At 37.7% G+C, this 27954-nt stretch overlaps 2 protein-coding genes and 1 long non-coding RNA gene across 54 annotated transcripts in view; 1 reads left to right on the top strand and 2 right to left on the bottom strand.

The window, feature by feature from the left end:
• Positions 1-1171: 1171 nt before the first annotated feature.
• Positions 1172-24680, bottom strand: SLC35A3 (solute carrier family 35 member A3). Of its 3 annotated transcripts, none has more exons than XM_032118813.1 (8): positions 24616-24680; positions 14608-14812; positions 13614-13768; positions 13404-13526; positions 12120-12291; positions 8945-9063; positions 8303-8436; positions 1172-6285 (listed from the first exon to the last, which is right to left on the bottom strand). In XM_032118813.1, exons 2-8 carry the CDS (start codon positions 14792-14794, stop codon positions 6195-6197), a joined length of 981 nt encoding a protein of 326 aa, XP_031974704.1. In that variant the 5' UTR covers positions 14795-14812; positions 24616-24680; the 3' UTR covers positions 1172-6194. The 3 variants fall into 3 exon arrangements, with proteins under 3 accessions (XP_031974704.1, XP_031974703.1, XP_031974702.1); XM_032118812.1 differs by having other exon boundaries at positions 24580-24660; XM_032118811.1 differs by lacking the exon at positions 24616-24680 and adding an exon at positions 20618-21006 and having other exon boundaries at positions 5834-6285.
• On the top strand, positions 21189-27895 carry LOC116448440. Its single transcript, XR_004241944.1, has 3 exons — positions 21189-21413; positions 22947-23129; positions 27676-27895. It is a non-coding gene; the product is annotated as an uncharacterized LOC116448440 (long non-coding RNA).
• The window catches only part of LOC116448428 (hornerin-like), a 49512-nt gene continuing 47357 nt past the window's right edge, over positions 25800-27954 (bottom strand). For 49 of the 50 annotated variants that reach the window (XM_032118783.1, XM_032118766.1, XM_032118794.1 and 46 more), the window contains 4 exons: positions 27701-27739; positions 27109-27147; positions 26823-26852; positions 25800-26451 (listed from right to left, as the gene is read on the bottom strand). In XM_032118783.1, coding sequence (XP_031974674.1) covers positions 26353-26451; positions 26823-26852; positions 27109-27147; positions 27701-27739 — 207 coding nt within the window. In that variant the 3' untranslated portion in view covers positions 25800-26352. The remainder of the gene's footprint in view (positions 26452-26822; positions 26853-27108; positions 27148-27700; positions 27740-27954) is intronic. The other variant, XM_032118761.1, reaches the window with a different exon arrangement.

The raw sequence follows: 27954 nt of genomic DNA on the forward strand, positions 1-27954 counted from the left end.
AAGTCATTTGGTAACTAGGCTGAGAAGACAGTTTTCTATCCACACCTTCATATAAGACCAACACCTGTTATTGATGTCATTATCTCAAAATAAATGCATTTAAGCATCAAGTTTCGTCATGCAGAGGATTCAAACAATGAGAATGTAGAATAAACTTGCTTTTGCTGTCATGAGTTTCAGCCAGCTATGTCTTCAAAAATCAAACTCCACTTACCTACACAAGTTCTGACATAATCTGCTCTAACATTATTTAACTTGTATATTAACATAACATTAATCTTAATATTTAACATTATTTAACACAAACTCCTGAAGAAAAGAAACAAGAATTGTCTGTTACATCTAAACACCTGCAGTGCTCAACCCTCTATACTATGAAAATGCATACTACTACTTCCTAACTGTAGAAGACATTACCATCATTTTGGAAGAGGGATGAAAAAGCACAGAATACTTATCTCCCTAGGGGGATTCCAAGGCATAGGCAGATGATGGCTTCACTGGTTTCAGATAAGATTCCTCCCAGAGTGCTTTTACACCAAACTTGAAGAACACTGTCCCCTGCAGAACCAGCTATGCTCCTTTGTTTAGATGGTGAATAACTGTTACCTAATGGCATAAAATTTTCAGTTTAAATCATGTTGCATATGAGCATTAAGAACAGGGCAAAATTGACAAAAGGAACTGACAGAAATTAAATGCCCTGAAAACTGCTGTGAAATGACCCAGTTTTATTATAGGTTATCTCCAGAAAGGGCAGAGAAACATGTCCTCCATCATACATAGCAATTGCTTGTGAATTCTGTTAAGGTCTTTGATACATTGTAAATTATAGCTATACATAGCTCCTTACAGTGTTAGTGTTTTACAACCACACCCCATGCTATAACTTGATATTGATACCCAGGTGCTCCCTACCACCCCCGGTTCAGGGCACATCTGGGGTTTCAGACCAGAAGAGCAGAGAGTGTCACAAGAACACTGCTCTTGAACGTGATTCACAAGAGGTCATGACACAGTGGTCAAAAAGAAGCATGTCTCAGTCAAAATTAAATTGCTGGCAAAATTCAGTAAGATGTATGTTAAAAGATACCATTAACAAACATCTTACAACAGCCTTCTAGATTTTATAGAAAAGTATGTTAAAATTATATAGTGAAATAATAATAACTGTTAGTTAAAACATCGTTTAATTTCTGCCGAAATATGCATAAGGCAACCCTCTCCTTTTAACAAAGCTCTCAAACAGTTTTTTTATCACATTCTTAATAAAGACAGTGCTTAATTTTAATCCATTTATTACTACAGTGACATTATCTACACATACAGAAGAAAAAAAATACAGTATTTTACCTCAATGTGGATTTAAAAAAGGACTGTATTAAGTCATGTAAGATGCATTCAGTGTTCAGCAGTGTTATATATACCAAAAAAAATAACCTTTTCCAAACTGCCTGGAAACACCATATATTAAAACTGTATTCAGTGTAATCACACACAAATACCAACATCAAGGTATAAAAACCTAAGACTACCTTAAAAAGTTTGCTACAATGTTTGAATAAATGATTTATATTTGGGCGCATGTATTGACAATAAGGACAAAGTTTAAAAAATCTAAAAGAATTACACTCATGGCAGCAAATGCAAACTATGCTTAACATATAAGCAATTCTTACTGAGCTATAAATCACTAATGAAATGAATATAGCTAATTACAGTCAGAATGATGCCAGAAGGTTGAAGATGAGTTAATGTTCCATGTCTACTCTTGGATGCAAATGTGCAGCAGACATTCAAGAACAAGAACAAGCACTGAATGGCAAGTCAGGACAGGTTCTTTTTTCTTCTAGGAAGAGTTATAAATTCAGCTGAGAAATACTTAGAAAAAGTTAAAAATTCAACTGAACAGAATTTTGGACAGTAACTGAAGCAGAAGATATAATTTAATCAATTCCATGTATTTTGCTGCATTTTGACCTGCATTTTTCTTTAGTAAAATGTCTCAATTCTAGATACCTAAAACCATACCATGAGCTTACCTGGAAAGAGCAGGGCTTTCCTCCTCTGGAAAATAATCAGCATTAAAAATGAAAAGAACAATTAAAACTAAGGCAAGGAAACACTACTTGGGAGTTTCTCATAGTAATACACCACCTTACATAATGACACATTACACATATATGGTATAATATCATATTATAGATAAATATTACCTTTCTAATACACAAAAAACCCCCGTTTTTTAATAACTCATTCTCACAAAACATAGATTTCAGGTATGAAAGGAATGAATAATCCTCCTCAACACAATATCCAGCAAGAAACATTGTCACCAGGAGGAAAATGAGAAACAAATTCAAATTTGAAAAATGATGATTGCTTAAATACAACAGAACATGCAGGGCTGATTAGGAAATACATTAAAATAAGAAAGTTGCTGACAACAAAAACCAGAAGAAATGCAACGTTTCAGTAATAAATTTTTTAAAAATTCAACAAAATCTATTACAGTATTTTGAATTACAGCCATAAAAATAAGTCAGAAACACAAAACAATTACGTACTACTAAAAGTCTGTGAGAGGCCTGTATGCACACGAAACACAAACAAAATGAGATTGTTTTGTCTTTTTGAGGAAAAAAAAAGACAAGTTACTAAAACATTGCAGTAAAAAACCAAAGGTGTTATACTGGAGAAGTTGAATCGAGAACATTAATCTACCCTCTACTGACACAAATAAAAAGGGAGGTTTTCTTAAAGTTTGTCTAAAGCAATAAAGTTGAATAAAACTATACAATTATCTGAATTCTTTGAGAAAATACATTATTGGGCACTTGTGGATTGCTTAGAAATACACTGTGGAAAGAAAAGTTTATCTTACTTTATTAGACTCAAGGTTTTTCACCACTAAACTGATTTATTTTGCTTTGAAGATAGTCTTAAGTTTATCATTATTTGACCATTTATCATGTATCCCAGAGATTCTCAAATAAAACTACCAAATACCCAAATATTCAATAAATACTAGTACACCCAATATGTAAGTCTAGGAAAAAAAAAATCACATAATTCAAGCTGTTGCAAATAAATACCTAGCTATAACTTCTGTAACTTCATAAATATTTAAATAAAATTCTGCTAAGTATAGGTTAGCCTCCTAAATATACAACTAAACTAACAAAACCATTGCCTGCCTAAAAGTCAGAAAAGTAGTTCAGAAAGGCAAGTTTATTTTTGGGAATTTAGACTCCTACAGAGTTTGCTTTTAGGGCAAACTCAAAGCACATTATCCACTACTTCCCAAAGCTCTGTGCTAGCTATTCCTCTTTGGTTAGTTAATGAGTTATAGACTTAAAACTACTCAAAAAAAAAAAAAAATCCAAATGTAAAAGCATCTCAGTGAGAAAATGTGCATATGCTCTCCGATTGCAAAGATTAAAGAAATCAGTAAGCCCTCCTCGAATCCGTTCTGCTCTCACAAAACACGTGCTATCTCCCCTTGGCCAGAGTAACACCTCAGACAAGAGCCTTTCCTCAGCCTGCCAAAGGCTAAGGAAACACAGCTAAAAATTCAAATTCACTTTTCCTTTTCAGCAACAAGTCTTTGAAGAGATCTATCTTGCTGGAAAACATAACTGGACTATCAAATGAAAGCATGGAAGTCACTGATTTACAGACAGGAGTTACTGTTCCTTACTACAGCAGACAGCATTCCAAAGCTGCATGGCATCCTATTCCAAAGCAAAGAGCACATATTCCTGGTCTTTCCTTTAAACATCCTTACTGACAAATATTGACAGGTGCACCTGAAATATTAAAACCAGGCTACATGTCACAGAGCTCCAGCCACATGGTGATTATTTGGTCTATTTGGTCCCTTCCTGTACAACTGGCTTTAAAGTGTTCTCAACCCTTACGTTTTTTGGACACTTTTTTTTTTAGGAAAGTAACCAGTTATATCACCTGAACACTTCCACTGCTGTGATTCATGAAATCAAAAGTATTATTGTGTAGGCCAAACTCCAACTGAGAGATTACTAGCAACACTTCCCGCCTCATTTCAGAGCTGAGTGGCTCCCATTCTGCACTCGGCACTGCTGCGAGCCGCTGCCCTACACACACATCTTACCTCATGCTGCACACAGGGGGCTAAATGTGACTTTTCAAAGATTGTGCCACATTGAATGTTACAGGTAAAAGTTTCAATATTAACACAGAATGCCCATTTAGAGAGTTTTGACCACCAAGTAGCAAAGCTCCTACAATTACAACGTGCTGGGACAGATTCACAGTCCACAAAGCTTAGCAAGCCCTAGGCATAGCTCTGATATTTCTTTAATGTCTTTCTCTGATAAGATAAACAAACAAAACATTGATAAAACATGTAATTACCAACAGAAGGAAAACACTATTTTTACTTGACTGATACAACTGGAATTCTTCCTTTCGTGTTTACAACACTTCATTAAGAAATCTCAGAGCACTCTTACAGAATCTCCTCGTCTATCAGATGAGGTACTTTGGTAAACATTTTAAAACACCCTTCTCTTACACGTTTTCTTTAGCACAAGACAGATATGAAAAAGAACATGAAGGGAGTGGTGGTGGGGAAAAAGGGAAAGGCATTTTTACCACTTGCCATTCTACTGGTAAGGGACTCCTGATACGTTTTTGTATAAATGCACCATCACGGGTGTCACACGAAGTCACCCAACATTAACATCCATTGTGAACAGTCTCCTGAAAATCAACGATTTTTAAGACAGTTTTTTTTGTTTATTTGTTCCAGATTTTTTTAGTGTTTCTGACTATATGCAAATACTTCAAGTGAAGTGTTCATAACAGTCCAATTGATTTAATTGCAGCAAGGTTTCTTTTTGAAGTTTTTTCTTTGTTTGAAACAGAACAACAGCATGCTTTTATATTTATCTATTGCACAATTAATTGCTTTTTAATTATGTTTCCTACTAAAGTAATTCCACTACTAGACTGAATAGCTCCAGAGAACCCATTTTGGTCTGTTGGCTCAAGGACTCCCAGAACAAAATAATAATTAAAAAAACCCCATCAAAACTCTAATTAAGCCATTACATAGAAATATACAGAAAAAGCCTTGAAGAGTTCATGAGTAAACAACACTTGTTTAAAAAACACCTCTGTAATAAAGTACAGTACAGTATACAGATGCCATACCATAATATCTCCAGATGGAGCTGTTACAGACAATGATAATGCCTTTAAAATGCTTACTATGGGCTCTTTGTTTTTTTTTAATTGTGGTTTAAAAGAATCTCCAGAGGCTATTTAAAGCACAAAAACTACTTTTAAGGTTCTACCAAAAAGATGATTTATAATCAGTAAAATAACAAGAATGAACATTACATCTGAACAAGCACCCATCAGAACCCTACTCTTACTCCCAGATTAGCATGGTAACCTCCCACTGGTGTTCCCAGAGTTATTCCATCTGCTACAACACTACAGGCTGATGAAGGCTGCAGTATTCCTCTCTTTGTACTTCGGTGAGAATGTTAACATTCTTACAATAGTTTTATATAAGCAACAGAATTATAATATTATCATTTAATAACAGATTTCTGTTATTAAATCTGCCTTCTAAATATATAAAAATATTTGATATTGTGAAAGCATCTTTCAATCATATTTCAATTTTCACAGTTTTAATAAGGAGTACCTAATTAGAACCATCACTTTAGTACTATGACATTCAGCTCGTTTCACGTAAATAGACAAACAGTTAAAAACATATTTACTAAGATTAAATAGAATCAAATCCCAAAAACATACAATCTGACAATGTTGTCGTGTGCTCTTTCAAAGAGTGCATAGGACATATTTCTGCAGCAGTCAATACAGTAACTATTTTGATGCAATCTCAGTCGAAGCTGTAAACATTCCCAATTGTAGTTTCTTGGAAACTTTTGGTTCCTTTCATGTTTTTATTAGCAAGTTGCACTGGGCATTCCCCTGACATTTCCCCCCCATCAGTTACAGACAGCATCATCCTCCACCTGTAGCCCCTCTGGCTGTTCAGAACTACTCATCAGCACTTCTTCAATACATTCAGGGCAGTCATCCTTCCCTTGCAATGCACAGTGACACTTCCACATGCCCGTGCTAGCAAGGCCCCCAGTGCATGATCTCGAGAAGCAGGTTGATGAGGAAGTCTGCTATGCCTTAATGGGATTTCCTGCAGGTTTGGGATCATAACCATATAGGAAAGTAGCTGCTATTACAAGGATGGCTCCGAAGAAAAAGACACTGGATAGAATAGGGATAAAAAAAAAAAGTTTGTTTTAGTTGATGCAAATTTATTTATGCAATACAATCAAAAGAAAGGATATTCTTCCATGAGGAAAACAGGAAGATAAATTATATTTGTCCAATGTATAAAGAACACAATAATTTGTACATTTTTATTTTTAGAGGGATGCAGAAAGTTGTTGAAATAAGTAACTACAAATTAATGTATCATTATATTAACATATTCTGAAAATTAAAACTATACTTTCACGGAACAACTGTCAAGAGCATCAGATCAATCCTTCTTTCCTTAATTTTTTTACCTAAAGATGTGGGCAAAATGGAAGCAGGAGCTGAAGAAAAGCAGCTACTGTGGTTAACTACCGGTTTTTAACAAATTACATACATCATGTTGTTGGAGCTGTGTTTGCTCTGAAGTCCTAAGCTTATGTCAAAACAAATTACTGCTGCCTAAGAACCAGTTTGCAAGTCAGTATAATCTAATTTTTGGCAGATACAGAAAGATTTGTCTCATGAAAACACAATAAGGGCATCTTTTCTATTGTGGCATTTTGGCCTTTCAAGTTGTTTTGATAGTTACAAGTCTGATACAAAATAACCAAAGCCAGCAGACAATCAGTACACATTTTAGAAACGAATCTTCTCATAGACATGACAACATCAACAATTTCATCTTCTGAACCAAATACTAAAAAACTGTGGCATATGACACGATAATCCTTCAGAGGATACATTTAGCCTATTTTGGGACACGGCCCCTTGCAACCCATTCAAGCATTTAAGTACTTTACATCTATTACCCTAATCAAAAATGTTGATGTAACAGAAACAATTATACTGTTTCAGTTCAAACACATTGTTAGCATAAGCAAGGTACTAAAGATTAAGTTTGATTAACTCAAGTTAAGCAATTTTTATTAAATTGGATGTCTTCAAGTTCTACATGCTGCTACTTGGCTCTATTTAATTTTCAACATGTTTGCAGAAGCTGTTAAGTTACTTATTAATTTTCCATTTGAGCACACAGAAATTCTTAAACCACTTTCGACATTTCTTTTAATGGGACAAATATAGTCTACTTATAATTTAAGCTCAATGTCTTCCACTTCTTAAGCCTAGATAGCTACTCCATTTCCTTTTTTGAATGTTTAAGTAAAGCCCTGATAATACAGAATCACAGAATAGGCAGGAATAGAAGGGACCACAGTATTGCAAATATATACTTTTAGATAAAAAGATGTTTCTTTGTACCAGATACAAAAGTCGTAAATATTATTCAAAATATTTGTATGCTATGAGTACATGTAACATGCAAAGAGTGTTGGTCAGTCACAAGCAAAATCCTACTCCTACATCTGGAAGTGGGATTATTAATTCTACACTGCATACAGGAACAGCACTGGCAAGACAAGCAGTGTTCTGAACCCACCCATGTACAAAACCTGTGGTACACAGAGCTCATCCCCAAAACATCAGGACACTGTACAGGGCCTAGAAGAATGGAGCAAGCACTCTTCTTTCTTTCTTGGCTGTTCTCAGTACTGAATATGGTGTTGCCTTTAGAAATAGCTCTTTGGGCTTCTGGGTGCCCTTGGGCAACTCAGTGCGGCAGCGTCACTTCCGTGAGTGCCGTGACTGCAGTGAGCTGTGCTGGAGCGTGCGGTGCGGTCGGTGAAGGGCAGCACAGAGGCGATGTCCCCGCGCCAGCCCCTTGTCCCGGGACACGGAGCAGCGGCAGGGGTGCAGTGCCCACCCGGGGCCGCAGGGGGCGCACCGGGCGGAACAGCGGCACCGGGCACCGGCAGCAGCCCGCAGGGAGCGGGACCCTCGCCCGCCTGGAAAACTCACTGTTAGCTACCGGATGGGGCTAAACCTTGATGGGCAAGTTGTACCTAAGCATTCCGAAAGTGTGGCTTGGACGGGATTGGGTTTTTTATTTATTTTCGCAGTTATATCTGGTAAGCAATAAGTTTTCAACTATTTTTTTTTAGTATACTTGGGAAGTAATTCTTACCTTGTAGGGACAAAATCTTGCAGCCAGAAATAGGAGATCAGTGTTGACAGTATAATAGAGAGAGAAGTTGCAAATCCCTTTAAAATGTTGTCTGCATATTTTATAACAGCAGCAATCACCAGCCCTCCAAGTGCCTGGAAAAATAGTGAGGTTTGGATTCATAAACAGATAATTTGACTGAGAGCATCTATTTTAACACCATGCACCTACTTTAGGAGAAGCTATTGTCTGTGTTGAAGAGCAATACATTTATTTTATATTATGGATTTGCACTGTTGAAAATAAATATTGGACAAGTAGTTCTTTCCCCATCAAAGAAATTGTTGATTGTATCACCACCATTAAATGAGTGGAAATGCTTGTACTGAACATTTTTAGCCACAGGAGAAAGACCATATAGAGAGATATTTTTAAACATTACAAAATAAATAATGCTTATTTAATAATGCACAATACTTAATCATATACCTGCTATATATTTTCCAGCTTTTCACTGAGAGGTTTATGCTAAAAATGATATATCAGACTTTTGACTATAGAATTCTCAATAACTTCACTGACACCCATTAGTTTCCCCCGTTATTTATAGAAGAGTAAATCCCTGAGTACCTTCATAGAAACATGCAACACAAGGTATCTCACCTGTAGAACAACCACCACCCACGTAAGTTTATTGTATCCTTGAAAAAATCCATTCTTTGACAGTTGTTCTCCATCATAAATGTAAACACCCATCAGTCCAAATATGCTACCAAAAAATCCTGGAAGTACAAGATTGATTAAAAGCTTCAGGTGAAAAACATGCAAATGGATTCCTCATCCTTAAAGGCTGCTCGTGTATTTCTGATTTTAAAATTGGACTGTCACTTGCAATACCATCACATCCAAATGCAATCAGTCCTGTTCTCTTTTAAAAGCTATTCTCCACACATACAATGAGTTTTGATTGTTTCCATGAAGATATCTTTATATACTTATCTTCTATTATTTTCTACTGGAATGGAGTGATTTTTGTTTATGGCATATAGTAAAATCACTTAAATGCAATTTCAGTTTTCCTGAAACTAGTCATGACTGAAGGCTGAAGTAACCCTATAACCTGGAGAGAAAACCAGGAAAACACTCAGTGGAGGAGAAGGTCCCTGGCACAGCAGGAGCAGCAATTAGCAGTTTGCCAATTCAGACAAGGATCTTGGAAGTGGGATTCTCCTGAGCCAGTCTCAAACACAATGAATGTTTACTAGTAGAGACTTAATGTCAAAAGCTGAAATTGGGATAAGACTGTGGAGCTTTTAATTTGGCGAGTAGTGTTCTTCTATCAAATGGGAAAGCTTTCTCAATCCTTCAAACATGGCATAATGTAAGCAGCTACTCTGTGACTGATGTCTCCTCTAGTTCTGAGCAGGAAAGGGGGAACACTTTTTTCTGTTCCTTCTCTGTGAAAAGCTGATTTTCATCACATTTCTTAGCATCTGAAAAAGGCAGCATTGTTTTGAACAAAATAACACCTTCTGCTTGATAAGAAATAATGCTTTTTGTAGGCAGAATTAAAAATGTAGATAATTCAGATTAAACCATTTACTTATATTTTCCAATTGATCTGCTAAAATAAAGAAATAAAATCGACTATTCATACATCCTTATTATGATATTGGTATGCATTAAAAACGGAATTTTAAACAATTTCTTTTCCCATTATTTTCTATAGTTTTAATAACTCTCTATGGATATGAAAATGAAAACCTGGTTGGACATAAGGGTTTTTGGTTTGTGTTTTAAGAAAAGCTCTATTTCAAAGCTCTTGCTTATGAATGACTTGCTCCTGAATAATACAATGTCTGAAGCGGGCAACTACCTTGCACTTGCAGAAAGAACACAGCAATGTATTTTTGAAAATGTGATTTCATGTTTTATGTATTTTGTAAAGGCTGTATAGCAAAAGCTGTATTTATTTTTGTATGTATTTAATATATATTGTTTAATGTATTTATGTATTTAAATAGTTTCTAAAATCTTCACGACATATGACAACATTAACTTTATTTTTGAACAGAAAACAACCTCAATAATAAACATTCTACTGAACTTCCTCTTGAGGCAGATCAAGCTCACTAAAAAAGTAAATACAAAACACAGGTCATCTGATTCTCACTACAATCAGACATTTATGTCTTCATATATCACTGTTCTAGATATTCATAACCTTGAAGAGTGTGTTTAGACACAGCCTGCTCTGATCTCATTGTTTCACAAAGAAATTACTGGAACATTCAATATATGACCAGGCCAACTACCAAACTATGTGTACACCTGTGCACTGTAGAAAAATCTCAACAATGTTTTAGAAGAGATCATCGATTCTTCAGCAATTATGGATTCTTACTGGAAATTATTTCAGATATCTGCTGCCCATGAAAGCACTTTTAGCATGGAAACTGATAGTAATAATAATAATCATCATCATCATCATCAGCTTTCCTTGGTAATGGATTTTATATTGCAGCTCCACCCAAAACACCACATCTTACCTTAAATCCTGGACCAAGCCCCAGCTAGCAACCCTTCTCTGCCCCCCAAAATTCCCTAACATAATGCTTCCTGATGTATTTCCTACACCCTGTTCAGGAACACTTAGTTTGAATACACACAAGCAGATAGTAAGGAGAGGTTTTGATTCCTTTAGCTATACTCAGTTTCAAAATATTATGGTAACGTAAAAATGTTATATTCAAAATTAAGTTCTGCATTTTTAACTGAAACCATTTATAATTAAAACACAGTAGTAGGAAAAGAAAGGAAAAAAATATGGCTTATTGACCAACTATCTAATTACTAAAGAACCCACACCATCTCCTGTTCTTGCAGTACTGCACTACATTCTACCAGACTCAATACCCAGCTCTGATCCACTAAGTCATCTCATGACTTAACTTCACACTGGATTTGACCACTAGTCTGGTCTAAGGCGCTGGGAACGTCAAATTCTGCTCAACACATCCATTCAAATATGTCATAAATAATTATTGCCTACAGGTGAAGACCAGAGGGATTCCATTAGAGAAACAAAGGCAACAATAAGCTTTGTTCCTGTTGCAGAAAAGGAACAAAAGGATATTGTTGATGTCACATTTCCAACCCTCTAAACTGGACAAGAGTGCTTTGAAGTGAGGGAAAACTCACTCAGGAACACAGATCAATTATGTTACCTTTAATATCTAGGGTCTGGAAGATCCAAGACTGCTTTGGGAATAAAAGATATTCTCTTACTGGTAAGTGCACAGTAGGTACACCTATATAAATAGTTAAGATGAACTGGTCTTTTGCATATGCCTCTCCCCAGTGATTATGCACACAACTGAAAGAAACTGACCTTTGTATTGAAATAACAGTAATTAATTACCTCAACTTTATTCACAAACAAAGCAGATTTTATGGCTTGGCACTTTTAATAGAAAAAACTGCCTACCCAGGCACAAGAGAAAAAATACATTAATTTTAAAACATCTCAAAACATTGACTTGGAAACATATTTTGTTTTAATATTCCTATATTCTCTAAAAAATAGTAAAAAAATTTCAACTGATAGATTCTGTACAAATGTACAGATACTCTATTAACAAAGTAAATCAAGAACTAGATTGAAATCAGAAAGTAAATGCTATAATTCCATCTAGCAGAGTTTAACTTGCAGTTTTAAAATAACATATATGCAGCATACTAAAATGTTGATTTTTTAAAATTTATACATTCATTTTGCACAATTATCGTAATGCTTCAGAATGCAATATCTCTAACAGATGACTAAAATTAAACTTACCAAGCTGAATGTTTCTGATCCACACAGACTGCTTAGTTTCCTTTAAAATTTTCTCAAAATAAACCCCAGCAAATCCACTAGAAAAGCACGCTATGAGAACTGCAATCAGGCCTACAAACTGTGATCCTGCTGAATGCTCCTTAGCAGGTGTTGCTTGAGAGTCTGAAGGCCACTGGATGTAAAAACAGTTACACAAAATTCACTGATGAAATCAAGTCATGAGCATCTGTAAAATGCAAACTTGTTTTCTACCAACAGTAACAATTACTAAATACAGATAATCACATGCCTGTAAAGCTTTGTATTTTGGACCACAAATACTTTTAAAGGACTGCAAAGCTACAATTTTTCTTTCTACATATTTGTAAGAAGTAAAATTGTGCCTGAACTGGGACAATACTCATCAACTTAAACAGGTGCAGGATTTACATTTTATAAGCAAGAACTGGTTCTGAATCACAGTGTGACTTATCATTATCTGCCACCAACTTGTGCCACCCAACAGTTGGTTACCTTACAAATATAAGCACAGTTAGAAAACTACTTACACCAGCTGTCTTTAAGATGGGATGAATTGTCTTTTTCACGTGCCCCTCTTTGGTGATTGTGCAGACTAGTTAAATCTGGCAATGTGTCAAATGCTATTTGAGTAAAATGCAATGCCATAGACAAAAACTTTCTGAGGAGTCTGTTAAATACTGTCAGAGTGTTTTGTTCTCATTTTTCATTACTGAATTTAATCACCATATCTTTTCCCAAATCCTTAAGTTTTAAAATAAAAATTTCTAGGATATACTAAAATCTGCTAAAAATTCTTAGAATAGTCTCTTATCCCATGATCCTGCCCTCTAAGAACTACAAACTCTGGTACTTGCACTATTTAGAACTGAGGCCAATTTTGCTTTTTGAAATAGTCCAAAGTAAATGTGCCATGCTGAAACCATATGACAAAGTGAACACCGCCTGTACTGGCAAGGAAGATCTGTGAATTCCTAATGTCTGAAGAAATGTGCTAATAAACAGTGCTATCATTATTACTTGCAGGTTGCTCCAGAGGCCCTTTAACATTCTACAGTAGAGCACTGGGTTGCAAAAGAGGTGTTATCTTCTGCTTTTGAACCATTTCTGGTGTCCTCCAGACCTGGCCAGTTGTGATTGGTAGCTCCTGACTATACTCTGGTGCTCGTGTACAGCTGGTAGAATCAGAAAGCTGAATAATCAGTATAGAAATCTGTATTTCTTGAATAAACATTAAAACCCCACAAATCACCTGCTAATATTTACCTGCACAAATGCCACTCCTGTCATCAATATTACCAGTGACAGCCACTGGTATACACCCAGTTTCTTGCTCAACATGGACACAGAAAACAATGCTGTGGTGAGAATTTTCAGTTGATACGTAACCTAGAAGAACCAGAAACAGTTACTACTACTACCCCATAATTCATGGGGGTTTTTTGAAACTTACAGAGAGTTCCAAATATGCAATACCTGGTATGTGGCTGCATCTAGGTTTGACAATGCTACATATAGCAAGTTGTTCTGAAGAGTGTAAATTCCTGAAGGAATAGCAAGTTTAAGAGTTTCCATGGGTTTGTTAAGGATCTCGTCATGTAGCACTCTGTTCAGAGTCCGTAAATTGCATTCTACCCAAAGAAACAGTAAAAGAAATAGATATTCACTAAAAGGAAAGGGTGGGGAATGAAAGAGAAACAGCAATATTCTGTTCTTAAACTGTTGCCCCTTTTTATAGCTATCACTATGCCAAGACCTGAAAATACTATGTTTGACTTTAACAGGTTTTGTATATGTAAGGAAAAATGGCTGCAAATATCTTCTTACAGCCTGAAGTATCAGAATGAAAACAATTATTCAAAATAATTTGAGATAAACTTATTGAAACCATATCAATAACTTAAGATAATATATCAAAGAGTACCACCTAAAAGTCCATATGTAGAATCCTACAGTCATCAATATTTATGCATAGACAATGACATTTTTAAGCTGTTGAAAATCAAATAGAAACCAGATAAATTCAGTTTAAAATGTACAGAATAAGAACTGGTGTAAATGTGAATACAGTTTTCTTTTTTTTAGCTTAGAACTATGATTCTTCCTGTAACAATGAAATTGCTTCTTCCGTTCTGCATGTACTGTTTATCACAGGTTTCTATTATCATTCATGCTTTGGACACACTTAAAGCTTTTAGTTTTTAGCTACTTCTACATATAGATTTCTTAAAATGCCTGAGCAAATGCAAAATTTGAGCTGTTAGCATAAAATTTATTCTTGCACTCCTCAGTATCCAAATTCTCTTAAGTAAATATACAGCACAATTATTGTCTTTCCAAGACTATTTCTTACACAAGGAGAAGGGAAATGCTTTGTTGTATGCCTGTACTCACATGGCTGCTTTGCAGTTGCCACTACAATACAGCATATTGATTAGGAAAATTACTTGGTGCAAAATTTGACACATACTGCTGTCTTTGTAGACTAATAGAACACAGGCCAAAATCTTCAGAAGTTCAGCAATAACTACTGCAGTAGAGGATAAGTAACGAGGTCCTTCTTCTTTCAGTGTCCGAGAATAGCGCATGGTCAACACTAAACTTGTGGTCTGAAAAACCAGGATGCCCAAGGAAAGGTACTTTAAATTAGCAGACATTTCTTGACTTTTTTCTTTCTGAAATAGAAAAATAGAAATGAACCCAAAGGTAATATTGCAGATATTGGGAATCTCAGATTTCTTTATGTAGGTGAAGGCTCACAAGGTATTTTCAAGCTGAAGGTGTTTTCTGCTGTGGTACAGCACAATGCCCAGTACTCCTGCTGCAAGGAGCTCTTCCCAGACTGAAGAGTTTTTCCCACTCTTCCACCTCTGGCAAGTTTGTCAGGTTGCAGTCTCTGCCTTGCCAGGCGACACCATCTCAGCAAAAAAGGGTGAGGGTTGGGCTGCTTTAAATAAGAATGAGAGGCATGCCTGGCAATGAAGGGAGAGTTGTGGGAAAGCAGAGTTGGAGAGGAAGACATGGTATGGAGGGGCTGCAGGGGAGGCTGCTGCTTATCCTGCTAATTATCCTGCTCAAAAAAAATTCATTGACTATAGATGACTAGGTGACTGCAACTGCTTACTCAGACTGCACTGACTACCACAAACCTTATGTTAGTAAAGCTGTACCATCCTCATCTCTATTAGGAACTTCCACCAAGTTGATGCAGTTTTCTTTACAATTTGTCATCAATTTAAAGGATTAACTTATCGCAGAAGACTAATAGAGACAGTAATTTTCATTTTGCAAGCAAAATATATGACAAGGAAATTTGAAAAAAGCTTGCTGCTACTCAGAATATCACATAATTTTTGCTATCCTTCATATAAAGAACTTCTATACACACAAACTAATGCTTGCTATAAAAGATTACCTTCTGCTCCCTTCACTGCCCACTTATTCAGAAAAAGAGCCACTTTTTATAATGCTGAAGTTAAATCAATAACTAGGAGTTTACAACTATGTTTACAAGCAAAAGAAAAACAGTAACAAGCCAAGACAATGCACATGGTTCTCAATTTCAGAAGTCTAGACACTCACTGGGTGCATATGGCAGAGCTGTTCCTGTGTTTTACACCTGCAGGCACACAACTTCCGACTCATTAACTATCCAGCTCTGTTCACACTGCTCAAGGATGTGCTGGTACCTCTAAATATTCATAGCTTGAACTGAAGCTGTTTCTTGCAGACTGCATTTCTCTAGCTCAAGATGCATTTTATTGCTGTTTTTGTAGACATTTGGAGAGCTGCACTCTTCAAGTATTTCTGACTTGCCTTTATCTTGTCTCTAAGCATTTATAGTTTTTCCCCAGTCAAGTATTCAAAGTCAAATTATTACCTATATGACACTGATACCTAAAAGACATTGAAGTAACCTGCAAATAGGTGTGAATTACCAACAGCCACAAAGATATGAAGTACACACTTGTATCCTACACAGTAAAACTGTTTATCTCAAAAATCATGCCATTGTAAAAATATTTGTAAAAGTATACTGGCAAATAAGGAAGAAAAGGATGCCAGGATGCAGAAACTGAGGAAGAAACACACACAGTTCCATTAAGGAATCTTAATCGGAGATACTTTTGTATGAACTACAATCTCATGTAACTTCTGAAGAAACAAATACTACAGCTGCAACTGCACTGAGCAATATGAATCACACAGAAATACAAAGTATGAAGGAGAAGAAAGCTGCAGACAATACTGAAGACTTGATGTTTTTTACTGGTTCTGGTGGAACAATCCATTACACAAGAATGTTAATTAATTAATTAATTAATGTGGAATTATGCATCCCCAACAACAAAACTGAGATGATCTGTTAGTTGAAGAACAACTTTGAAGAATAAATTTGCTACATCTGAGAACAAGGAAGAGAAAAAGAACAGTTCCTGCAAAGGGACAAGGGACATGCATGTTCAGAGACAATGCTTTCTGGAGAAATGCCAGCAACACAAAGAAGACAGAGGGACAAAAAGGTAAAGGAAAAAAAAAACCACTGAGAGAAGTACAAGAATTGAATTTCACTAAAAGGCTTGTCTATGATACTGGAGAAAAGTGACATTTGTGTGAGCCTGCCTGAACAAACAATTTCTTTCACCTTTTCCATCTACCTAATTTTTTAGAATTGAGACCTTAAAAACTGGAAATAAAGAGCAATATATTAAGATGAAAAACAGTGAATTTCATGAAAGCACACATACAGATAAATAAGTTTTTAAACTTTTTGGTTTTCAGTTTTCAAAATGCTTCTGAACAAAATATAGATAATGGGAACACACATATCCCTCCTGACTCAGACCCAAACTTTTGCATTTTGTCTGCCTGTGAAGTGACAAAGTTCACATTAATTTTTTTGCTAAAATACAAGCACCTATTTATGAAGCAGCTTAAAATGTAATTTTAAAAGTAAATCACTAGTGTACTGTTCATGAGCAAGTACCAAAGCAATCAGCATGAAAATAAACCAAAAAGCACAACACTTTGATAAGCCCATCAGGAAAGCCATAAAGAACACAAACCACGTAATTATCTTGAACTTCTGTCTTGTCTTCCTCAGTAGTCATGAAAAAAAAGGGAACCCTCCTCAGACAGTGTATCTCAAAAAGGCAGCAGTAGCAGGAAATATTTCCTTACTGTAGTCACTAATGAAGTTTTGAAGTTTCAAAAGTTCACACAAAATGGAATCTAAGTATCCAGCATGATGGCTGAAATAAGGGTGTTTGTTAAAAGTTGTCCTGTCACTGGTCAACAAGACAGGCTTGTAGACAGAAAGTGCATGAAGTTTTATGCTGGACTTACAAGCTGGTTCACAGAGCAGGAACTAGAGTCCTGAAACGTACATATGCCAACAATATAAATACTCTCTCTTAAGCACACAGAACATTTAATCAGCTCTCCTGGTCCCTTCTCCTTCTTTTGAAAGAGCTGCTTATCAGCCCACAGGCCTCTGTGCAAACTGGGGACGGACAATCCAGAAAAGGAGCAAAGTACTGAACTTCAAACAGTTGGGGCTGTCTTCAACTGCAGCTTCACAGCAGCTTTAGATTTAGAGGTGACTACCAGAGGTGTAAGCACTCACTTGTAGCCATGAGCTCCTGCTACCCTCACAGCAACAGCCTGTGCAGTCACAGAACAAATGAACTGCTGTCTTCAGTAACAGCCCACCCTTGGATTGTCTTAAACCAATAAAGACACTGACGTTCCCAATGCATTTCCTGTACAGAGTTACAATATAGATTTCTTACTGGGCTTTGGATGCACCACTTGGTACTCTGAAGGATGCATCTGTTTGAAAATTCAGATTTAGGTTTGCTAATTCAAAGACTGGAAGGTGGGTGGTCACATGAACTCTGTCTTTTGAACTGTATCTTACAGTGGGGTGCACTAAGGACCTGCACTTCCCTGACTATAATACTGAATAACCTATCTCAGGGACTGGGCTCATTACTCTTTTCTTCTGTTAGTTTATGTTAAAAAAAAAAGTCAGCCGCTTCTGCGTCATTTCTTCAGTAAGCAATGGACACACCCTGCAGCCACATGGAAGGCAGCCCTATACAGGAGCCAACACGCAGGAAGCCAAGATGGGATTCGCAGCCACGTAAAATTTGAATTCAGTACACACAGGTGGGTGAAATACAGGTGGAGTCTATGTGAAGAGCTGTTCTCCTTCAAAGTAAAAAGGAGAAGGATCCTGGAAAGGTTTCCAGAACACAAACCAAAGCAAAGCAGTCTATACAGGAAGTAATACTTTCAGCTCAAAGTGCCATACTGTGCAAAGTCTGAAAAATAACTCTTCAAAGGAAGCAGATTTTTTAAAGTGGAAAATCACATATTTCCATCTCATAATATTAATTCAAAAATGAATACCTTTCTGACTTGCAGATTTTCGTCTCCCTTTGTAATACCTCCAATCCAGGCTAAAATTTAATAGTTTGCATTTTATTTTGTCCCTACACTTTCCCTCCTAAAATGCTGGTAAATGCTAATGTTTGCAGAGGAAATTAGGCCATAATCTATTTGACTTAATGAACAGCACACCAAAACTCATTGATATTAATCAGGGTTTACTAGAGAGCAATAAGTTTACAGGACTTTCCTTAACCTTAAGATTTTGTCTTTTAAAGATCTGATGGTATAAACTTCTGAGTTTTTTCAGCTGCTAAGTATCTACCATTACAAACTTCTGCGCAAAATTAAGGCACAGTCTTGAGTTTGTAGAAGGACTCAAAATCTGACAGAATTACAGGGAATATCAGAGAAAACTTGCAAGAAAAACTCCAAGCACTTGACACTATCTGAGGTAAATGACAGACCAAAAAAAGAAAAACTAACAATAAATTCCAGCAAGTCTCGTAACAAAAATGCAGGTTAAATTCACCAAGAGATTTGACAAAAATAACCTCTACTGGAAACTATTTCTTTACTCCTCCTTTACTACTCTGTCACAAGTAGAGTTTAATTTAAAAAAAGAAAAAAAGTAACAACTATCATGCTCCAAATCTTCACAATGATGTCATTATATGAATTAAATACCTTCCAGCCTAGCTGTGAAATGTTTCCACTGCTGACAGTCTTTTAGAGTAAAAAACCCAAGTTGCAGGAGTTCTTTTTCTTAGCTCTTATTCCATTTTATGACTATTCAGTTTAACATTGCTTAACCAAATAAAAGGCATTTGTGTATTAGTCAAAATGCAAAGCCCAACACAGAAGTAGACAACCAGCCTCTCAAAACTGCCAAAGGCAAAGTTTAAATTTTCTGGGCCACTACACCAAATTCTCTATATGGGATCTGCTGGAAAATAAACAGACTGAGTCTGCCTTGTGGAAAGTAAAGTACACTGTGTCATCCCAGTGGTACAGGTATAGACTTCCTGGGCATTTGCTTGGAAATCAGGATAACAGATTACAGAAACAGGATGGTGCTCTCAGATTTCTCCAGTGAAAGATGAACCTAGTGCTGATGCTACACCTATACAAATATAATAAGCCGTCAACAAAGGAAAAAGCACGATTGGAAGGTGAAGTAAGAGCTAACTCACAGAACTTGAAGAACCTATTTTACAAGGCTTCTTTCAATGCTTTTCATACTTTCTACATGCATTTCCCTCTTCCCTGTGCTGGGTAACACACAAGTAACATGTCATTTTCTGCAACACAATGACATTCCTCAGAGGAAAGTTCTGTTCCATAAATACTCTTTCTTTTTGGAGTGAATATAGATTTGTATTTACCAGAAGTAGTATCTAATACAACAAATATTTTAAGTATAGAAATAAATGGAAGGAAGGAACCTCATAATGTTCAACAAGGCCAAGCGCAAGGGCCTGAATGTGGGCTGGGGTAATTCAGGAACAGGCTGCCCAGAGAACTGGAGAAAGTCTGTCACTGTAAGTGTTCAAGGACAGGTTGGACAGGTTTTGAGCAATGTGGTCTAGTGGAAGGTGTCCCTGACCATGGCAGGGGGTTGGAAACAGATGATCTTTAAGGTCCCTTCAACCCAAACCATTCTATGATTTTATGACAAATATCCCACATGGTGCAGAGGGCGCACAGACCTCGAAATCTAGTTAAGTGCTGCTGAACTGGGGCCTGAAGTAGCTTTTACATACATACAAATAATTTAACTGCTATATTTGGACTGCTATATTTAACAATACATTTCTTTCTCCTCTCACCACCACAAGATGTAATCTGTCATGTCACTGTAATTTTAATAAGGCACGTCCTAAATATTTCTAATAATCTTAAACCTTGCATTTATCACTTTAAAATGTCACTATGTTTTCCATTTTCCTCATACTGTAAACAGGTCTGTAAACAGGTTCTTTTTTGTTCCCTCCCTTAAGCTATCTACAGTTTCAGACGTTCCTCCCCAAATACATGGCACTTTTCAACTAAATCACTGCAAATCACTTCATCATTTTAAAACTTACCTTGTTCTTTCTTTTGGTTTCCAGTTTCTTACTCATTTTTCTTGCTGGAGACATTATAAAGTGCACTAAGTACACTATGAAAAAAACCAAAACTGTGTTTCTCTTAAAGTTTGTACACTTCTTCAGAAGTGTGGTTAAAAGCAAATCCTCTAACAAAGCTTTTTCCTTACTCTTCTAGCAGAAACTGAGGAACAAAGATTTTTTTCACATGAAGGTTTCCTTCAGGCAGTATTTCCAATTTCTCCATTTACATAAAAAAAATCTTAACTGGTGAAATGAATTAAAAATATAACTGCATTCAAGTAATATTTTAAAGACAAAGAAATCAAGTAGAACGCAGAAGATCACTGGTGGACCTTGCTCCTGCAACGTCATCTTGCTCCCTAGGCATAACCATATCTCATGTACTGGTTTTGGCTGGGGTAGAGTTCATTTTCTTCACAGTAGCTGATAGGGAGCTGTGTTTGGGATTTGTGCTGAAAAGTGTCGATAGCACAGGGATGTTTTCATTATTGCTGAGCAGGACTTACTCTTTTCTGCCTTTTCTACCCCACCAGTGAGGAGGCTGGGAATGCACAAGAAGCTGGGAGGAGCACAGCCAGGACAGCTGACCTCAGGAGACCACAGGGATATCCCAGACCATACGGGGTCATGCTCAGTACATAAAGCTGGGAGAAGAAGAAGGAAGGAGGGGAGGTTCAGAGTGATGCTGTTTGTCTTCCCCCGTCCACTGTTCCACGTGATGGAGCCCTGCTTTCCTGGAGATGGCTGAATACCTGCCTGCCCATGGAATGTGGTAAAATAATTCTTTGGCTTGCTTTGCTTGCATGTGCAGCTTTTGCTTTACCTACTAAACTGTCTATGTCTCAATTCACAAGTTTTCCACTTTTACCCATCTGATTGTCTCTCCCATCCCACCAGGGGGGAGTGAGCAAGTGGCTGTGTGGTGCTTAGTTGCCAGCTGGGGTTAAGCCACAACTCTTGGCCATTTTAAAATCATGAAGATGGTTTTTAAAACTGGCAAGTGCACTTAAGTACAGAGCAGTTACACATTAAATGGTAACCATTAAAGATCAACCAATGATTGCTCCAAAACCTTGGCTTCTGCCAAAGATAGTGGAGGCTGTATCAGTGATTCACCAGCCATATATCACTCAACCAGGAAATTCCATCACTGCCAAGTCTAACAAAGGGAATGCAATTACATATTAACTATTAACTAAAGTCTAATTTCAGAGAATGTTATAAATTGCTTGGGACTCAGGTAAAGTTTTCTTATATGTTGACAGAAAACTGAGCAGAAAGGGAACTTGGATGAGTGTTTTCATGAGCTCCCAAAGGTTTTCTGTTTGTTTCTTTCTTTCATTTGTTGAAAAAAAAGTACCATTCTAATCTATGTATCAGGCAGGAAGAGTAAAGCATTGTGAATCTTAAAGTGTGAAATTTGTGGCTAAATGTTCTTTAAGCCCACCACCTTAATCCTTTACACCAAACCTAAGAATCCAGACATCATATTTTTTGACTGATGAAAATTTGGTTTGATGAATATTATACAAATCACACACTGAGTATAAATATTCAGCATTCAGGAAATTCAGGCCCTCATTGAGCTAAATGTTAACACCAGCATTTCTTATAAGAGGAAGACTTCAACTCTGCCCAGTAGTGCAATAGTTTTATGTTGACATAACAGTCATTAAGCCAGACTCTGCCTGCCAGCACAGAAATTTGATACAAGCTGCCTGAACGGCCTCTCATTTTCACACAGTACGTACACTGTATTCATTGTACAGATCACAGTATAGATAGATCCCAGCAGCCACATTCAGACTCTGGGAGCAAGGAGCCATTCAGTTCTCAGTTTCAATTCAAATAACCACCCCTCCTCAAGCACACAGGAGTGCAAGGCCACGAACCAAAGGACTGCTGGAATGCAGCTCCGGCAGATGTATCAAGCCAATGAAGGAGCTTGATTTAAGGTGCTGAAAGACTGAACATTGAGTCCAGCTGGGGTTCAGCTGCAGCTTACACTTAAGCTATTTATGAATTACAAACCAAATCTGGGTGCTTAAGGCAATACAGTGTGTCAAACACCTCAGTCAAGGTGGCCTACTTGGAGTGGAGTAACACAAAGTAGATCCTATAGTGAAAATCAACCTGTAGGCACTTTAATTACAAATAAAATTAGACAGCTGTACAGCACTGAAGGGATATAAATATAAGACAAGGTTCAGAAATCCAGTGGCAAAATCCTGAACTCTTAACCATCTGACATTATCATGCCAGATCCTAAGAAGTACAGATGTTAAGAATCTCTCCTCCCCTCTAGAGACATCCTCCATTGATGTGATCCAGCTGTGCAGCCTCCCGAGCTCCAGCAAAAGCACAGAGCCTGCACAAGCAGCATGAATATGGTATGAACTGAAGTAACCACTGAAGAATAAGCCCAGCTAGCAAGCAAATCAAGAACAATATGGGAGGAATAACTGTGTCTAGCAAGCCTGTCCCAAAGGTAAGTATGTGTTGTCCTTCCTTAACACTGCCAACTTCTGAACTGTTTTGAGGGGATGTGTGACTTGAATTCCACAGGTACCTGGCTCAGATGATCTCTGCCTTTTTCTTGTTATTGCAAACAATAGCATAACCAGAATAAGGAATTAGGCTGTGTAGGCAGCCTGTAGGATTGTTAAAGGCAGAGTTACTCCTAACAATACATTGCTCTAAAGAAAGCAAATTTATACTTACTAGAACCAGTCTTTCCCCAAACCAGTATTTTTGCTACACGTTACTTCTACCAACCAGAACATCATACATCCCAAACCAATGGATCTTTATCTCCCAGAACTGTGAATTTCAATCACAAGTTCTTCTCACAATGCCTAACAATGTGCAAGGGAATCATGAACTACAGTATCCAGAGGGAGAGGTTATAATAAATCACTTTCTCCACAACTATCACCTCCCTCAAACTCACCCTGCAGCCTTTAGCTCAACTCAGTGTGCACACTGTTAAGTCAAGTGTAATGCCTACAGAGAGAGGCAATCCCACAGATTTCAGGAAAAGCAGTCCATCACCTAATGTTAATTCTAAGACCCACTTTGTCATTCTGCACATACATTCCCTGAAAAGCAAAGGTTGTCTTAGATCCCAGTCCTCCTGTGTAGAGGCCACTGTGAAAAATAACACTTCCCACTGTGGTGCTCACTCAGTTTTAGAAAGGTTTGTTGCATGTGTTCTTTATGTTCCACATAACACACCCCTCTGTTGCCGAAAGCTGTGTCAGTCTTCTCCACCCAGTCATTCCTTTAAAATATTTTATCTGAATCCAAGTCTTCCTCACTCTGGTTTAAAACGTAGTTTATAGGATTTAATAAAATGAAACAACTTGGTATGCTTTCTGATAACTATCTTTTACCTTTCAGTTTATTCCATAATATGCATTATTACATTTTTAATCTCTATATTCTCTGAGTTTCTGCTTAATCCATAACTACTGTACTGCTAGAGGGTTTCTCATTTCAAAAACTTGGTATAAAATTGTGATACCATGCAAATACTTGTAAAATGAGCATTTCCGTGAACTTTACATGAGCACCTCATCACGCATAGTGAGCATCTTCTCAGCAGAGCACCAGCAAGGGAGTCACAACCTCAGCAGCACTGACACGGCTCTGGCCAGATCCGTGCTCCTTCCCAACTTCACACCCAGCCGCTTCCCCACAACAACTTTAACTTCACCCTCTCCTGCCTCTTCCCTAAACCGCTCCATTTCCAGACATTTCTCCCGGTGATTCTTCAATCCCACCCTTTCCCCTCCCCAGCCAGCTCCCACAGACCTGCTTCCCGCCCCACCCACCAGCCCCAAGCGTCTCCCCCGCCACAGGCCTCCCTCAGGCTCCCCCCTCACGCACAGCCCCGCACCGCTCCCCGCGGGGCGGCCCCGGCCGGGCTCTGCTCCCACCTGCGCGCCCGCCCGGCGGCCCCGCTCGCCCCTCACCGCCGGCCCAGCTCGGCTCGCTCCGGCTCCCGGTGCTTCCGGGAGCCGCGGTCCCGTCCCGCAAAGGCTCCGGCTGCAGCCGAGCCCCGCCCGCTCCGTTCCCAGGGCCGCGGCTGCAGCGAGAGCCGGCGGCGGCCGGGCGAGCCCCGGGCCGGGCCCCGGGCAGGGCTCGGCGGGGCCGCCGCATGAGGGGCAGCGGCGCTGGGCGCGGGCGGCTCCCGGAGCCTGCAGCCCCTTCCGCGCCGAGAGCGGCCCGGGCCGCCTTCCGCCCAAACCGTGAACGGGCAACTTCGGCAGCCACTGACAGGAGCGTTTTGTATGAAACCCATGACAATTTATTAGAGAATGGCAGGGCTGGTTCTAATTAAGGTACGGACCTCTCCAATAGAACATTACTGTGTTGTCCGAAGAAACAAATTGTTCACCAAATTTTGAAGATCGTATATAGGCATAATTTTATGCTTCAATTACAGGTTGATTTACCGATGGTTGGCAAAGGGTAGTGCTGTACATAAAAACCGGGTGAAATCCTGTCCCCGCAGAAGTTGGTAGCAGAACTTGAATGGAAATCTCTCCCACGAATTACAATTGTAAACCGTGACAGAAAAGCACACTACTAATAATGGTAACTGTAAGAGCAGGCACACGTTCAGTAAGACATTCATTAGAAGTAGGCTTTAGGTGAATGCGCTTTGTTAACACCAAACAGAAGGTGGCTCTGAGAGCTCTGAAAGAGTTTACTGCAAGGTCTGGAAACCTGAACTCAAAAATGGGCTGTGGTATTTCAGCGACCACACTGATGTACCTGCTTGCAGATGTACGCATCACTCACGAAATTAAACTTTCGGATATATGAGGTATAACGCGTTAGACTAAATACTTGAAAAAAGGAGTCAAGAAGTTATGAGTTTTATGAATTTAATTTTCTACTCCTTCTAAAGAAAAAGGCTTTATTTTTCAGCAGATTTTAGTTTATCAGCCTAATCTGGGGTACATTTGCCTCACATGCTTCTCTACAGAATTCCAGGTACTTGCAGTTGGTTTAAATGGAGTTCATTGTGTCTTTGCTCTGAGCTGTTTCACTTTTCTAATGATTAAACTTTAATGAACCCCAAAAAATTTCAGTTCTGTGGAGTTTTTTTTTTTGTTTTTTGTTTTTTGGGTTTTTTTTGTTTTTGTTTTGGGTTTTGGTTTGGTTTTTTTTTGCTTTACAATCTCCATTTTGAATTGCATTTGATTACAAAAGACTAAAACCAATACTCTGATACTTCAGCATCTTTTCTTCTGTCCCATGGAGAACTGCTTATCAGATGCTTACATTAGCCTTGTTTTATGCGATGATTACGAGGCACGGTGCTCAGTTTGTATGTATAACAATTTATTACACCTTGTCTGCTTTGGTTAATAACCAGATATTTTTAAAGTATTCATTTGTCACACCAATCATTTCAGGTAGGTGTTCATTGCATTCACTATTGGATAAAAAGAAATCATATAGGTAGGGTACAATATGCTCTCTTAAAATGATGCCTAAAACACTGACACAGCTAATGATATCTACTAATGACTAAAACCAGAGGTAAACTAATGAGAGGCATGACATACCAGCTAGACATGCAACATAACAGCTAAATAGCATCTGCCAATTTGGCTTAAGGGTATTTTTTTCTTACATTCAGTAATCTAATAATACGGAATATAATCCGTGTTTAGGATGTCAAGTAACTCTTCAGAAGTTCATATAGACCATTTTGACACAGCAGCAGAGAGAGCAAAGGCACTCAAGACACTGAATAACATCAGGAGTTGAGGAGTGGAGTGTTTCCCAGCAGAGCTCTGTAAAAAAAAAAAGAGACATTTGATAAACCCATTCCTAATTAGTTCTCTTTTTCACTATTATAAAAGCGTAGAAATTTTCAGAAAAGTCTTTTTCTATTAGCCCCTTCTATTATGTAGACACTTCTGATGTGAAAAGATCACGTGCCACATTTATATCAACAGGTGTCTTCCAGTGATAATCAGGGTCAAAAGTACAAAGCACCTATGTGGTCCCACTTCTCTTCACTTTTGTTAAGACTATTTCATTTATTATTTTGCACATGTGTTCTCAAATGTTTATTCATATGTAGGAAATGTGACAGATTTCAGTGTTCTGTGACATGTATAGGAAGAAAACAGTAGAAACTACAAAGAGAAAAAGTTCTTACCACTTGACTGCCGCCTGAGTAAGGTGATTGCTGAAAACAAACAAACAAATACATTTATAGAGGTGTTCCCAGCCAATGGTTTTGAACACAGTTTTTTTCCTATGATCAATATTTTAATAGCTTAACCCACAGCATGGTTTTAAGTTGTTTAAGAGGAAAGTTGAACTAGTATTAATACAGAATGTTCTCTTTAGACCAATTAGTCCCAAAATTGCTCTTTCCACCACCCAGGTTCTTTGTTTACTAAGCAAAAAAGATGAAAGTGCTGTGATGAAAGTATTCTTACCGGTTTCCCAGAGTAAGTGCTTCCTGAGCCAGAGCCACCCTGTGAAATAATTATGAACTATTTAATTTTGTCATACAAGACTGCAGTGAACAGTGTCCAAAGAGCACACAGCAGCTTGAAAATGTCCTGGATATTAGTGGGTCTGGTAGTGATTTTGATTTTACCATTTTCACTGCACTTTCTCCCCCTACTTTAATTGCATGTCTCAAGTAAGCACAGCTGTGTCCTTTTTATTGCATGAACAGTTTCAGAGTAATTGGTCAAAGCAATGTGTCTTGTCTGAACTACAGAGTTGGAAACTGAATCAATTGCCCCGATATTTAAATGCATCATTCTTATTAGAATGACCCAAGCATGTTCCTATGAGTAAGTAACAGAGTATATCAAAACTGTGCTGTGGGAGGAATAAATGCTGCCTCATCCTAAGGTTCAAGTTTGAACAAAATATACCAATTTTTATTGGTGATTTTTCTCAGACATTTACCATTGCAACGTAATTTTAAATTTCACCTTCATTATTGTTACCTATCTTAAAACCCAATATCCTCATTTCTAACTTGGTTGCAGAATACTGAAAGAAAAATATCCTTACTGGCTTTCCTTGATGACTGCCTCCTGAGGAAGAGGAACCCTGGAAAAAAATACCTGGTTTTGACTCTAAGTCTATTTGTGCTTAAATATTCTTGCTATCTGGAATAAAAGACCACAGAAGAATGAACACTGTTTTGTATCCAGTCATCCAAAAATCCCAGGCCAAACCTTATCTGAAATACAAATATTTAACATCTTTCTGAGTATTCTTTCAAATGTTGTATTGGACAATTTAATACAAAATTCCCAAGAGGA

Source organism: Corvus moneduloides, chromosome 9, assembly GCF_009650955.1.
Source record: "Corvus moneduloides isolate bCorMon1 chromosome 9, bCorMon1.pri, whole genome shotgun sequence".
NCBI lineage: Eukaryota > Metazoa > Chordata > Aves > Passeriformes > Corvidae > Corvus > Corvus moneduloides.

What these genes read in the sequence shown, in the direction of transcription:
- SLC35A3 (XM_032118811.1), bottom strand. Translation starts at nt 20,671, where the DNA reads ATGTCTCCAGCAAGAAAAATGAGTAAGAAACTGGAAACCAAAAGAAAG. An exon ending in TAGATGCAGCCACATACCAG is followed by an intron (nt 13,527 to 13,613) that starts GTATTGCATATT and finishes TGGTTCTTCTAG; the next exon opens with GTTACGTATCAACTGAAAAT. An exon ending in CAGGAGTGGCATTTGTGCAG is followed by an intron (nt 12,292 to 13,403) that starts GTAAATATTAGC and finishes TTTTACATCCAG; the next exon opens with TGGCCTTCAGACTCTCAAGC.